This window comes from Daphnia pulicaria, chromosome 1 (assembly GCF_021234035.1).
Source record: "Daphnia pulicaria isolate SC F1-1A chromosome 1, SC_F0-13Bv2, whole genome shotgun sequence".
NCBI classification, from domain to species: Eukaryota; Metazoa; Arthropoda; class Branchiopoda; order Diplostraca; family Daphniidae; genus Daphnia; species Daphnia pulicaria.
The window spans coordinates 10,226,863-10,239,571 of NC_060913.1; the positions used below are offsets into that span (position 1 = coordinate 10,226,863).

Sequence of the window (12,709 nt, forward strand, 5' to 3'; positions counted from 1 at the left end):
TTTTTGTTTTTAAACTCGACGAAAGTTCGTTGTCGTTGTGGTCGTGCTGGAACTGTTATTTTGGCGGTGGCGCTGCTGCTGGCGGAGTCGCATCTGCCGCTGCTGATGGAGTTGCTGTTGCCGCCGTCGCTGGCCCGTCAGTGCCGGCAATTTCGACGGCGACGAGGAGGAGGGACTGAAATTGACGTCACCTCCGACAAAATTCCGCGAGAGAGACGAGCCCGGCGAGCACTCTTCCGGCGGTTTGCAGTCGGTGCACTGCCTGGCTGCCATCGAGCAAGTCGTCAATTTCTTCGGACACGATTTGCAGCTACCCCTGGAATGACGCAACGCAATCAAAGAGAGAGAGAGAGGGAACAAACGGCGTTAGAAACGGAATGTCGACTGGAAAAAAAGAATGAAAGACAAAGATCTTTTTATTACGCCGAGAAGTTGTCTTGGTACGTGCCCATCGGGCACGGAATGCAAACCGTCGAATTGAGCGGCCGGTGTAGACCGGGAGCGCATCCCACTAACGAAGAAAAAAAGAAACAAATAAAAAAGGAAACAATTTCAAGACGAGAAATCAATATGTTTGTTGCATTTTTCATTCGAGTGTCGTTGGGTGGTTGGTGATTGACTTACCGCATTGTTTCCCTCCGGTTCGTCGCTCCTCCCATCCGGCCATGCAACCACCTTCCGGTATGATTGAAGTCGCTGCAGAAAGAGACACGCACAAGAATTAGCCACTCAATTCAATAATGTGCCAAGGTAAAAGAAAAAGATCAATAGACAATGTTGCCATGGCAACTGGGGGAGGGAAAAGAAACTTTCGTTTGAAGATGTTAAAAGGACGACGAGTCAGCTGGATGAGAGAGGGAGGAAGGCGTTTACAACCTTACCTACCCCACTCTATCGTGTTTCTAATTGGCTGGCTTCATTAACAACTGGTTGCTACATAATATAACGAACCGAACGAACCGACGACGACTGTAACTACACCAACGGACTCGGTGTAATATTTAAGACTTGTGAAATAGGATCTCACGTCGTCGTAAGGGAGCGGGATGGGATGGGGAGTGCATTATAAAGTTGGTCGGTGAACGTCGAGGTTATATTAGCGCTAGCTTCATCATCACCCCGCAGATGACGACGGGCAAGAGTAAAAATAAAAAGTACTTACGAGCACAGTCGGGCACAGATGTGCCGGGCTTCCACCTTCGGTCACGACCACACAGGTAGACGGCGGACGGGAGCGGTCGGAAAAAGACGTGGCCCACCGAGCAGGACGGCCGGCACATTTGACCCCAGGTCCACGACAGGCAGTTGAGATCGCCGTTGGGCGGCGATTCCAGTCGGGCGCAGGATTCACTCCGGTTGTACTCGGATGGAACCAATTCCGCTGCATCCATCGCCCAAGCGGATATGACCAGCAAACAACAACAACAACAATCAGTTAGATTAGATGACAAACAGAATATAGTGGTACTACTACTACTACTGCAACTAGTATAATATATTATATAATGCGCAATAGAGTCTATAGCGGATCTCTGTACACACACACACAAGCATTCACGCTGGGGGTTGTAAAACGCGGCTAATGCAGCTGCCAAGACCAACAACAACAGTACATATTGCATTGCTGCTGCCCTCAGTCAACAACAATCACCGCGTGGAGTAGTCGTAAAAATCCCCCCCCCCCCCCCTTCTTCTTTCCTTTTCTTTTGTTTTCTTGCCGGCCCTGCTATTCTCTACGAAAGAGCCTTAACTTTTTATTTGTTCCGCCAGACACACACAGACGACTGGATGTAAATTGGTTATTGCGCTGGACTCGCAAAGCGAAAGATTCCCCACCAAGTTGTTCACGAATGCACTTGGGTACACTCTGCCAGCGCCCACCACAATCAACCATAGTTTATGCACTCTGCTGGAAATCAATTCAGGGAAAAATAAAACGGGCCGGCCAAACAGCCGGTCATTCCGCTGCCTCCCTCTCATGTTCAAAGAAAATGGGGAACCCAAAAAACACCTACGTGAAACGTTGACGGTGAATTGGCATCTGGCGCTATTGCCGGCCGCGTCCGACGCCGTGTAGGTGACGACGTGCTCACCCAAAGCAAATAGCGAGTTGGGCTCCTAGAAAAAACAAACAGCCAAAAACAAAAAAAGAATAAATAAATAAATCAAAAAGTTGGCCACCCAAAAGAGTTCTGGTGAATTATTGATCGACAGCAGTTTTGGCTTGGCGGACGAGTTAAACACAGACGGAAAGAGAGAAAGAGAGAAAGAAAAAGAGTGGCGGTGTTATCAAAACTTGGTGGTACTACAGTCCATACTTTGGATTTGATGACGTGCGTCACGGCAATATTGTCGCTGAAGACGGGCTCGGCCCACGGCGCGTTGGCGTACGGTTCCAGCGAGCTGAGGCGGACGTGGACATCGTGAGGGCAGTTCTTCACCGTCGGGGCTTCTCTGTCTAAAAAAACAAAAAAACCCGCCCAGAACGAACCAACAAAGTCAGAAAACGATCTCAAACTGGACATTCAAGGAAAAGAAGAATGGCCAAGTGCTATACGTGTCCGTCTTACCTCGAACTTCCAGGACGAAGGAGCAGATTGCCGTGTATTCCGTCACCGGATTTCTGGCTCTGAACGATATGACCATCCGAATGGGTCCTAATTCGGCCCGCAACTTCTTGGCCCAGCTGGGCTCGGCTTCGACGTGACTCGTGTAATCGACGTTGGTGGCCGGCTGCGGGATAAAGACCTCAATGGTCCGCTTTCCCGGTGAAAGATCAATTGTCATGTCCTTCGGGCACTCGATGCGTGGCCACGGATGCACTGGGCGTTACATCACGCGCCCAGAAAAAAAAAGAAAAAAGAAAAAACGGAACACAATCAATAAGTTCCGCTCGACAATTTTTTCTTTTATGGCGTTCGGGGCCCGTCTTGCGGTTGTTAGTCGATAAATAAATCAACATCTACTGATAACTGATTGAGCTCCCGAGAAAAAGAACGAGAGAGAGAGAGAGGGGAAAAGTTACTCAATCAAGAACAAGTAGTGCGTAGAGTGAATCATCCGAGCTCGACGACAGGAATACCCGGAACGATCAAAAAAAGAAAAAGAAAAAGAAAAAAACAAAAAAGTTCACAGGCGGAAGAAAAGAAAAAGACGGACGGCGTCAGCGGTGCGAATTAGTTTCACGGAATAACAACTCGAAAAAATCAAGAAAAAACGGACGATGACAAGCCGTAAAAAGTTGACATGCGGCTGTTAAACATTTCAACGCGCTCACAGCTGGATCACAAGGATGAGTCAAATAGGAAGAAAGGAGGAGGGAGGGAGGATCATTAACGCGACCCGTGATGTTTGTTTGCTTTGTTAATATAGACGGCGGATGCCAGCAGCTGCACGTTCAACTCAATTTCCGCTCCAACGGATCTCGGCGGATAAGAGAGAGTAGAGGAGGGGAAAAAATCAAAATGAACAACAAAACTACCAACTGGTCAACTACTAGAAAACACATTCGGGTTTCTGGCGTGCCCTGGCGATCGGACGAGGACGACGACGACGGCGACGACGACGACTTACCTGGAGCAAAGTGCCCAAAGTTGTTTCGATCGACAACTTTGGGCCGGGAATATTCAACGAGGGACAGATCAAACAGTGACGACGAAGCCGTTTGCTCGTAATCGATTTCAGCTTGAAATTGTTCCTGTTGCTGCCGACTGGTTGTAGTAGTAGTGGCAGACGGTTTTTTTGTTTTTGTATGTGTTGTTGTTGTTGTAGTAGGAGGTTTGGGATTGGGGGCGGGTTCAGTCGACGTCTCATAGGTGGCAGCACTTGCCGTCGTTGTCCGGTTGTGGACCGTCACTCGGATCGTATTGTTCCGCGGCCTATGATTGGCTTGTTTGTTACCCGTTACCTTTGAAGCTAATTCTGAGAGAGAGACAGACAGAGGAGGAATATGTGTAAAGAAAGAAAAAAGCAAATCTCCTTTTCTCCTATTCAAAAAGGTCTCCCCCGCGCTAGTAGAAAATGAATTTACGTCAATTGAAAATCCAAAAAAAAGATAGAAGAAAAAGAAGAAGCCCAAGCAGCTGAATGAACGAGAAACACTTGAAGCGCTCACAAATATTCGGAAAATAGGGTGGGATTTGCAACAACAACAAAGACACGACATTTGTGCGGGTGCGCATTGATCGGTCGCTCGTGTAAAGAGTTAAAAGATAAGCTTTTTCCATAAATAATCATAATAATAATATAAAGTAAAACAGCAATAATAATAATAATAATGAAAAGGCTTCAACAGTCCCCGTTCTTTCGGGGGAGTTTGCAGCATGTGCCTCGAGGGGGGAAGAGAGAGAAAGTGAGGGTGGATAGATTGGAATAGCGTTGATACACGTTCATAGACCCAAATTGTTAATTACCTTTTTCGCAGGCAGGCGGCGGTCTAAGAGGATTCCATTTCAGACTGGGCAAGCAAGAGCGAACGGGATTACCCGTGACGCGGAAGCCCGCATCGCATGTGAAGTAGCAGAGCTGATTGGGGGCGGCGTCGCCTGTGGCGCACGAAAGCGGGCTGACGCTTCCGTTGGCTGGCTTGGTTAGTGGCGGGCATGTCAGAGCTTTAGGGATTCGGGTTTCGGGTCGTGGTCGTGTTTTTTTTTTTTTTTTTTTTTTTTTTTTTGGGGGGGGAGGGGGGGTTTAAAGAAGGATCGACTTAATATGTTTGGCCAATTTGTTTTAAAGCAATTAAATACCAGAAGTAATTCCGGTCAAATTTTTGTACCTTGACAGAATCCCAACTTTCCTTTCCATTTGCCGTCGTCTCCGCAGCGACGGAATGGCTGATCCGGGAATTCACGACGGCCTCCTCCTTGTTGTTGTTGTTGATGTTGTTGTTGTCGTTTGATTCTCTCACCTTGGCCGGTTGATCGTTGGCGACCTTTGCGAGTTGCGCGCTGCTCAGCAGCTGATCCAGTCGATCCACCGACGGCCAGTTGTCTCTTGTCGTTCTCGTTTTTCTTACCGTTATGTTTTCCTGATTTAATCCATTTCATGTCAGACTCTTACGTATACATTCCTCCGGGAGCGGGGAATTACAAGCGGCTTTTACCTTTCAACTTTTTGTGGGCTTCCTCTGAACTATTTTTAGCGCTAGTTTGCCAATCTTGATGAGCCGGCGGACGGACTTGAGTGGCTTTCCAGCCTTGGAGCATGGCCAATCCGCTGCTGGATTGCCGGTTGGAGAGCATGATGCTTTTCTCTTCGAGCAAAGTGGCCGGGTTGTTGAACACCTGGTTGGCTTGCCAGGTCAACTGCGGCTTATGACGGCGGAACGCGTAGCCCTTGCGACAGCGGAGAGTGCAAGTAGTTCCGGGCTTGTATCCATCGCTGCCGGGCCGACTTGAACAATGCAAGTAGCCGCCAGGTGGAGGCTCAATGACTGGGCAGTAGTGAGTGACAGCCGAAACGACTTCCAGGCAGCTGGATTTGTCGACCGACAGAATGTAGCCGGTGCGGCACTCACAACTGTAGTTGCCCGGACGATTCAAACACACTTGGCTGCACCCGCCGTTGTTGATGTCGCACTCGTCCACGTCCAGGCACTGTCGGTTATCCCTATAACAAAATTATAGTTATCATTTCCCGATTCAGTTTAATAACTACAAATAGTTAGTCTAAGGCAACAAAAAGGTGAACTACGGTACAAAATGAAAGGGGCTTCTACTACAAGAGACTCGATAGATTTGTCGAATAGAAATAAGCCGGATGGGAATACATACTCGGGATCGAGAAAGAAGCCCTGATCACAGGAACAATGGTAGGAGCCGGGTGTGTTGGTACATTTCTGATCGCATTGCCCATTATTTGTAGCGCATTCGTTGACATCTGTTGGGAAATTGACTGAGATAAGACTCGCTTTGACTTTTGAGTTTAATCCAATTAATGAAATTTACCAAGGCAAATGCGGGAATCCACCAAAATGTGACCGGGGGGACAATTACACTGGTAAGAGCCCAGCAGATTGACACAAGTCCCGTTGGCGCAGGGATTCGCTTGACACTCGTCAACGTCTGAAAAGGATTACCAACAATAATTTTAAAAAACATCGTAACCTTTTGAATAATTTTGAAAAAGCTCAACGACACTCACCAAAACAAGAATCGTCTTCGAGGTAAAATCCGGGATGGCATTCGCACTGGTAGGATCCTTGCGTGTTGATGCATTCGCCATTGACACACGGCGCTGTCTCGCATTCGTCGATATCTACCCCAAGGAGAAAATGGAATCAATTAGCGAAAATCAGCGTAGGAAATTAAAACAGTTCCGGCGGTAGTTTATATATACCCAAGCAAATGTTTCCAAGGGCTTTGAAACCTTCCAGACAGCGGCACCAATAACTTCCGTCAGTGTTGACGCATTGACCGTTGACGCACGGGTTGGACTGACATTCATCCACGTCTGCATCAATTCAAAGATGAATGATCTTGTGAAAATGAACGATAAACAGAGAAACGGGGAGGGGCTGTATACCGAAACAGGAATTATTGCGGGCGAGGTATCCTTCCGGACATTCGCAACGGAAGCTTCCAATCTGGTTGACGCAGGTGGCGTTGATGCAGGGCGAAATGAGACACTCGTCAAAATCTGGTGACCGTTTTCAATTCATTCCGAAAACGGTTAATTTCCAAACTTCGCCAGCCCAAATCAGAGACACAAAGGAAATGATAATCTATAATACTATACCTATGCAAACGTTTCTCTCCAACGTGAATCCCGGTTCGCAGAGGCACAGATAGGATCCCGGCTCGTTGACGCATGTGCCGTCGATGCAGGGCGAATTGGTGCATTCGTCGACATCTGAAATAGTAAATCAACCGCTGGAAATGAAGGGAATGAGATCGATTAATTTTGAATGGGAGCCCACCGAAACATGTGTTGTTCTCCAGATAATAGCCTGGCTTGCAGGAGCAAATGAAGGATCCCACCGTGTTCTCACAAAGGCCGTCGGAACAGGGAACACCTTCGCTGCATTCGTTGATATCTTGACAGGTCTGGTTGTCAAACGTGAAGCCTTCGTGACAGGTGCATGTGTAGGATCCCATCTTGTTGATGCATTCTCCCGATCCGCAGGGATCCATTAGACATTCGTCGATATCTGCAGCGCCAATGAAATGTTATTTAATCAAATGGGATCCCCCCCCCCCCACCTAGTCGACAGGATTCAATTACCATCGCAGCCAGTGGTTGTCTCTTCGTAGCCGACCGGACAGAGACAGCGATAGGAGCCGGGTAGATTGATGCAGGTCCCAACCGCTCCGCACGTTTGCAAATGGGATTCGGCGCATTCGTCAATATCCCGACACGTCGTCCAGTCTTGGTCCAACGCGTAGCCGTCGGGACAGGTGCACTTGTAGCTGCTGGGAACGTTGACACAGGTGTGCGAGCATCCGCCATTATCGGATGCGCACTCGTCAATATCTGAAAACGGATCCAATGAACAAAAAATAAGGTGGGCAAAGTCAATAACTTTCCCAATTTAGCCGGTGGGAGGAAATTGGCTAACCTTTGCACGTTTTGTTATCCGCTTCGATGAAAAGTCCTGAGGGACATCCGCACTTGTGAGACCCTTCCGTATTCGTGCAAATATGGGAGCAACCACCGTTGGACAGGGAACACTCGTCAATATCTAATGAGACACACAAAAGGGCAACTTGTATACAACGCCAGCCGAGTATTTATCGACAAACATCGAAGAGAAACGACAGAAAGTTACCATGACAATGACCGTCTTGATCTTCATCGTCGTAGCCCGGCTGACAGGGTACGGGTTCCTCGTCAGGATCGACGCAAACGAAAGATCCAATCGTGTTTCGGCAAATGCCGGGACACAATCGATCGGAATCATCTTCGTCTGTGCTGTAATCGCATTCGTCAATGTCTGAATATAGAAAAACAAAAGAAGTAGTATCATTTTTAAGCTGGATAAAAATACACACGTCAAGACAAAAAGAGGATTTGCATGGAGAGGAGAGCGAACCTTCGCACGTTTTCCAGTCATCGGTGAGCATGTAGCCTTCTGGACAGGCACAGTAAGCCGTGCCCAGGGTGTTGAGGCACGAGTGGGAGCACCCGCCATTGTCGACGCGACATTCGTCGATATCTTCGCACAAATGTCCGTCGGCTGCCAATTGAGTTCCAGGCATATCCTCGCAGCTGCAAAAGTAGGAGCCGTGGGTGTTGTGACAGGCGCCCTGGCAGGGTCCGTGCCCGTTGCGCAACGAGCATTCGTTGACATCTATATGGACAAAGTGGCGAGGAAAAAGAAAAACGGAAGGAGCTAAGCATCAAACCCTGCGTTTCGATCCAGGCTCTCCTTAAAAAAGAAGAAGAAAATGTCCGTACCGATGCATTTCTTGCCGTTGGAAGCCAACCGGAAGCCGACTGGGCACGAGCAGATAAAGCTGCCAGGCCGGTTGGAACACTGTCCGTCACATCCACCGTTGGCCGTCGCGCACTCATCGACATCTGTAAAAAGCGTAAAATGTTTCACTGGCCGATTCAGGATGCCAACCCAAATATAGGGAAAATAATAAAAGGAAAAGGAATAAAGTTGCGCCTGCAAGTGGGCAGATGGGTGGGGTGGGACGTACCGACGCAGCTTTTTCCGTCGGCATTGAGCCGGAAGCCTCTGTAGCATAAGCAGCGAATGGAGTCTGGCTCGGCAGACTGTGAGCAGACGTGCTCGCAGCCCCCACGATCCTCGTTGGAACAACTTTGTTCATTAACTCCGCGCTGGCCAGCGCTCGAGCTGACGTTGACTGCATTTGACGATATCGATGACGTCGGTCGATTCACCAGTTCCTTCTCGTCTCCGTCTAAAATAAGCCATTCCGACGCGGATGGCAATGAATCAACGAGGGAGGCAGAAAAAAGCAAGAAAAAAAAGAAAATAAGGCGACCGCGTCAAGACAAGGAAGATATATACAGTCGCGGCAGCAATTAATTGGACGTGAACGAACGGCCGGCCAGGGGAAGGGCGCGGACGAGTAGCTCCAAATCGACTTTGACAGTTTGCCCGACAGATAAATTCAAGAATTATCGTTTGCTTCATCTTTATGGAATCTCGTGTGCAAACCCCCGTGCGTTTATAGACGACTCGGCGGACATGGACTATATCCCTGGGAAACTGTTCTGGCCCATTCACTGCCTGTGTGTGTGTGTGCTCGTGTGTGTGGGGAACGAGGTGGAACGCAGGCGCAATGAACACGAAGCGCTGGTGCAAAGGGGAGAAAGAAACGGCCCCAAATAAAACATGACGTTAAAGAGGGAAAACAAAACAAACAAACACACACAAAAGCCAACGGGTATATAAAGATAAACGAATAAGAAATATCTCAAAAAAGGAAAGAAAAACGCATGTTATGTGTCAAGCATGGCTTTTTTTGTTTTGTTTCGGACTTAATGGACTCTACGAAGAGATTCTCTTCTTTGTCTTCACATACAAACAAAACCAAACAAAAAACTTGGAAGAAGAAGAAGGGCGAGGCCTGTCAGTTTCAAGATCGTTTCAGATGTCGAAACGGTGATAAGAGGGTCCGGCGTAGAAAAACCATTTGAAACGGCAATCCGGGGCGACAGAGACACACGAACAACACGACATTGCCTATCCCTATCAGTATCCACTTTTTTCTTCTTTTCTTTTCTTTCTTTCTCTTCAGATTGGAATGAAAGGGGAGAAGAATTTAAACATTATTTTTTTCTTTCTCACAAAATGAAAGGTAAAAATAAATAAATAAACTACTTCCATATAGAGAAATAAATGGATGGGAAAAAAAAGGGGTCACACATCTTAATTGTCCAGCTATTTGATGGTCTTTTTGAGAAACATTTCCCATTTAAGAGAGAAAGCTCTTCATTTTCTTTTGGGTTGGTTGAGTGGGATGATGATGATGCCCCCAAGGACTTTACTTAACCGATTCCAAACGGGTGGGGCGCTGCTGGCCAGAACACACAACAACAACAAGAGAAGAAGAAGAAGAAAAAACGGAGCCGGGGCGCGGTGTCGGACGCCGGTCCCCAAGAAAACGAAAAAGGCGAAACGCGAGAGAATAAAACCAACAAAATAAAAAATAAGAAAGAAAACCTGGAAGAGAAGAAAAGGGGATCAAAAAGGAGTCTGAGAGAGACGGTGCCATTAGTGAAACGCGATCGTTACCTGTCAAAGCAAAGTGCGGCTGCTGTTGGCGATTGATGGTGACACATTTCGGGTGTTGTCCGATCCACTCCTGATTCGAACAGAAAAGGCGATCGGGTAGCATCGGATCCAGCTGGTAGACATCCGTGTCTTGGCACTCGAAAATCACCTCGGCCAGCAGATTGAAGGGCGGCGAAGGCCATCGAGTCCTGTGTGTAAATATTCCTTGTACAATCGTCCCAGACAACAACGACAACAACAACGGCAGAGAACATGAATCATGGCGACACCTTTTTTTTAAAAAAAGCCAATCGCAAACGACATTTAGATTAAAAACACAATCAGACACACACCTGCCGTATTTGGCGACGACCGCGTTGGGGATGACGGGCAGGAGGGTCGACGGCCCACACGAGGTATCCAAGACGGCGGGATTCAGATCCGTCTGGCCGTGCAGGAATCGATTGGGATCGTGTTGGCCGGCGAACGACGACTCGCCGGATGTGACAATTTTGGTTTCGATTTCATTGTCGACGAAATCTTCTTCTTCTTCTTCATTTTCTCCTTCTCGCCCGCCCAACAGGGACGGCATCAAGGATGTTTTGACCGGATCATCTGGCAGGATGTCGTTAGTTTCGTCTTCCACGTCACCCGATCCGGCCAACCCGGTGTCCGTTATCTGCGGTCCTCCCGGCGACGCTTCGACGACCGCCGGCTTCTCTTTTCTATCGGAAACGATGGCGGGCAGAAAGTTGGTTTCGTCTTCATCTTCATCCTCGACGTCGTCGTCGTCTTCATCCGAGCTGAGGCCGGAGTCGTTGTCGCCCTGCCCCGCCGCTGCTTTGACTGCATTACCAAATGAATCCAGTTTGATGTCGTTGATTTGCTCATCAACGTCGCCGTCGGATGGCAGAGAAGATGTCGATGCGCCCGTTCCGCTCCGACTTCCGCCAGCTGATTTGATTTCTGGCTGGACTTGAGCTCGGATTTCATTGGCCTCATCGCGTTCGTCTTCTTCTTCTTCTTCGTCGGAGGATTCAACTTGTGATCCGGCTGATGATGGATCCACCAACACTGGCGGCGGAAGCAGGATCTCCTCGCTGATGACATTAGACTGACTGCCAATGGGATCCTTCCGAGTTTTGGATTCTTCAACTTGTCCGCTCGTCGTCTCCTCCTCGTCAGAATCAGATCCGCCCGCCGACAGCGACTTGGCCGGCTCTTGCGATCGTGTCGGCTGATTGTCGACTTGTGTCGGCTGCATCTTGTCACCTACATCAGATCGATCGTCTGCGCCCGCTCTTTCATCTTCTTTCGCCGAATTGCCGGCATCGGTCTGATTAGACCGAACGTCACCATCCACTGAGGTTCCGGATATTAAGTCCGTCTTGACGTCATCCGCTGTCCCAGCCGATGGCGATTCCTCCCCTTCTTGTTCTGTCTTACTTTCCATGACGTCCATCTGATTAGCAGGTCGTCGTTCAGCAATAACCTCCGTTGCTTCTTCTTCCGTCTCATCATCCGGATCAGCCTTTTCAGATTTTCTCTCATTTGTTTCAGGATCGAGGGAAGCGGAAGAGCCAGACGACGACGATGCTATTGTGGCAGTTGCAACGGGACTAGCCGTTGTAGTCGACGGCTTTTCTTCTTCCTCTTCTTCTTCTTCTTCCGTTTCCTCTTGGCTATCTTTACCGGCAGCGCTGGATGGAGTCGGACGGTCGATAACATCCAATTCAGTTTCGGCGGATGCCAGATTGATCAATGGCGTCGGCGTAGTCGTGGTAGTAGTAGTTGTTGTTGTTGTTGTGGTTGTTGGTTTTCTGGTTCGTGGATTAACTTCCTCATCTTCCTCTGCGTCAGGATCTTCATTGTCTTCCTCAAGTTCCTCGCCTTCCTCCTCGCCACCTTCTTCGTCTTCCTCCTCTTCGCCTCCTCCTTCCTCATCTTCCTCCTCCTCCTCGCCCTCCTCCTCGTCTCCTTCCTCCCGCCCCTCGTCCTCTTCATCTTCGTTATCCAAACTCTTTTTCAGCAAACTCGCCGATTTCAAGCGCGATAGTCCGCCCGCAGGATTCTTCTTCTTCTTCAACTTGCCATTCTTCTTAATTTGCTGCGGTTTCTTCTGCCGCAGCTGGAGCTGCTGCCGCTCCAGTTTGGCCGCTCTCAACTTGCCGTTGCGCCGATGATTTGCGGCAGATCGGACTACTTCAGATGCGACCGGCAAAACGGCAGGCGGCAACTTGTCGGATGTCTCAAGGGCCATTTCTTTCCACCTATCACAAACAGAAACTTTTTTAGTTTTTCTTTTAAAAAAATAAAAAAATAAATAAAAAAAGGATCGAGCTCTGAAGAAGAGAACCATTTTTCCTCAATCAGATTTTCTCCTTTCCACTCGACCAGTTTCTTTCGAGTGGCCGACGTCTTCCTTGACGGTAAACGCATTAATAAAGAGCCCCATTTCTGTTATTGTTATTGTTATTCCAGCCAACAGAAAAGGCAAATTGGTTAGAGGAATTTTGAGTCGGG

At 48.4% G+C, this 12,709-nt stretch overlaps 1 protein-coding gene across 5 annotated transcripts in view; it reads right to left on the reverse strand.

Annotated features, from left to right (window-relative positions):
- Nucleotides 1-12,709, reverse strand: part of LOC124344211 — a 29,826-nt gene continuing 17,117 nt past the window's right edge. For 3 of the 5 annotated variants that reach the window (XM_046797726.1, XM_046797717.1, XM_046797732.1), the window contains 26 exons: nucleotides 10,540-12,456; nucleotides 10,208-10,395; nucleotides 8,643-8,867; nucleotides 8,395-8,517; nucleotides 8,030-8,287; nucleotides 7,766-7,930; nucleotides 7,556-7,678; nucleotides 7,222-7,470; nucleotides 6,917-7,147; nucleotides 6,736-6,849; nucleotides 6,523-6,636; nucleotides 6,337-6,450; nucleotides 6,142-6,255; nucleotides 5,946-6,062; nucleotides 5,772-5,877; nucleotides 5,102-5,607; nucleotides 4,775-5,026; nucleotides 4,413-4,610; nucleotides 3,574-3,921; nucleotides 2,571-2,822; nucleotides 2,319-2,458; nucleotides 2,016-2,118; nucleotides 1,163-1,381; nucleotides 625-696; nucleotides 424-511; nucleotides 1-316 (listed from right to left, as the gene is read on the reverse strand). In XM_046797726.1, coding sequence (XP_046653682.1) covers nucleotides 10-316; nucleotides 424-511; nucleotides 625-696; nucleotides 1,163-1,381; nucleotides 2,016-2,118; nucleotides 2,319-2,458; nucleotides 2,571-2,822; nucleotides 3,574-3,921; nucleotides 4,413-4,610; nucleotides 4,775-5,026; nucleotides 5,102-5,607; nucleotides 5,772-5,877; nucleotides 5,946-6,062; nucleotides 6,142-6,255; nucleotides 6,337-6,450; nucleotides 6,523-6,636; nucleotides 6,736-6,849; nucleotides 6,917-7,147; nucleotides 7,222-7,470; nucleotides 7,556-7,678; nucleotides 7,766-7,930; nucleotides 8,030-8,287; nucleotides 8,395-8,517; nucleotides 8,643-8,867; nucleotides 10,208-10,395; nucleotides 10,540-12,456 — 6,643 coding nt within the window. In that variant the 3' untranslated portion in view covers nucleotides 1-9. The remainder of the gene's footprint in view (nucleotides 317-423; nucleotides 512-624; nucleotides 697-1,162; nucleotides 1,382-2,015; nucleotides 2,119-2,318; nucleotides 2,459-2,570; nucleotides 2,823-3,573; nucleotides 3,922-4,412; nucleotides 4,611-4,774; nucleotides 5,027-5,101; nucleotides 5,608-5,771; nucleotides 5,878-5,945; nucleotides 6,063-6,141; nucleotides 6,256-6,336; nucleotides 6,451-6,522; nucleotides 6,637-6,735; nucleotides 6,850-6,916; nucleotides 7,148-7,221; nucleotides 7,471-7,555; nucleotides 7,679-7,765; nucleotides 7,931-8,029; nucleotides 8,288-8,394; nucleotides 8,518-8,642; nucleotides 8,868-10,207; nucleotides 10,396-10,539; nucleotides 12,457-12,709) is intronic. The other 2 variants (XM_046797741.1, XM_046797749.1) reach the window with 2 other exon arrangements.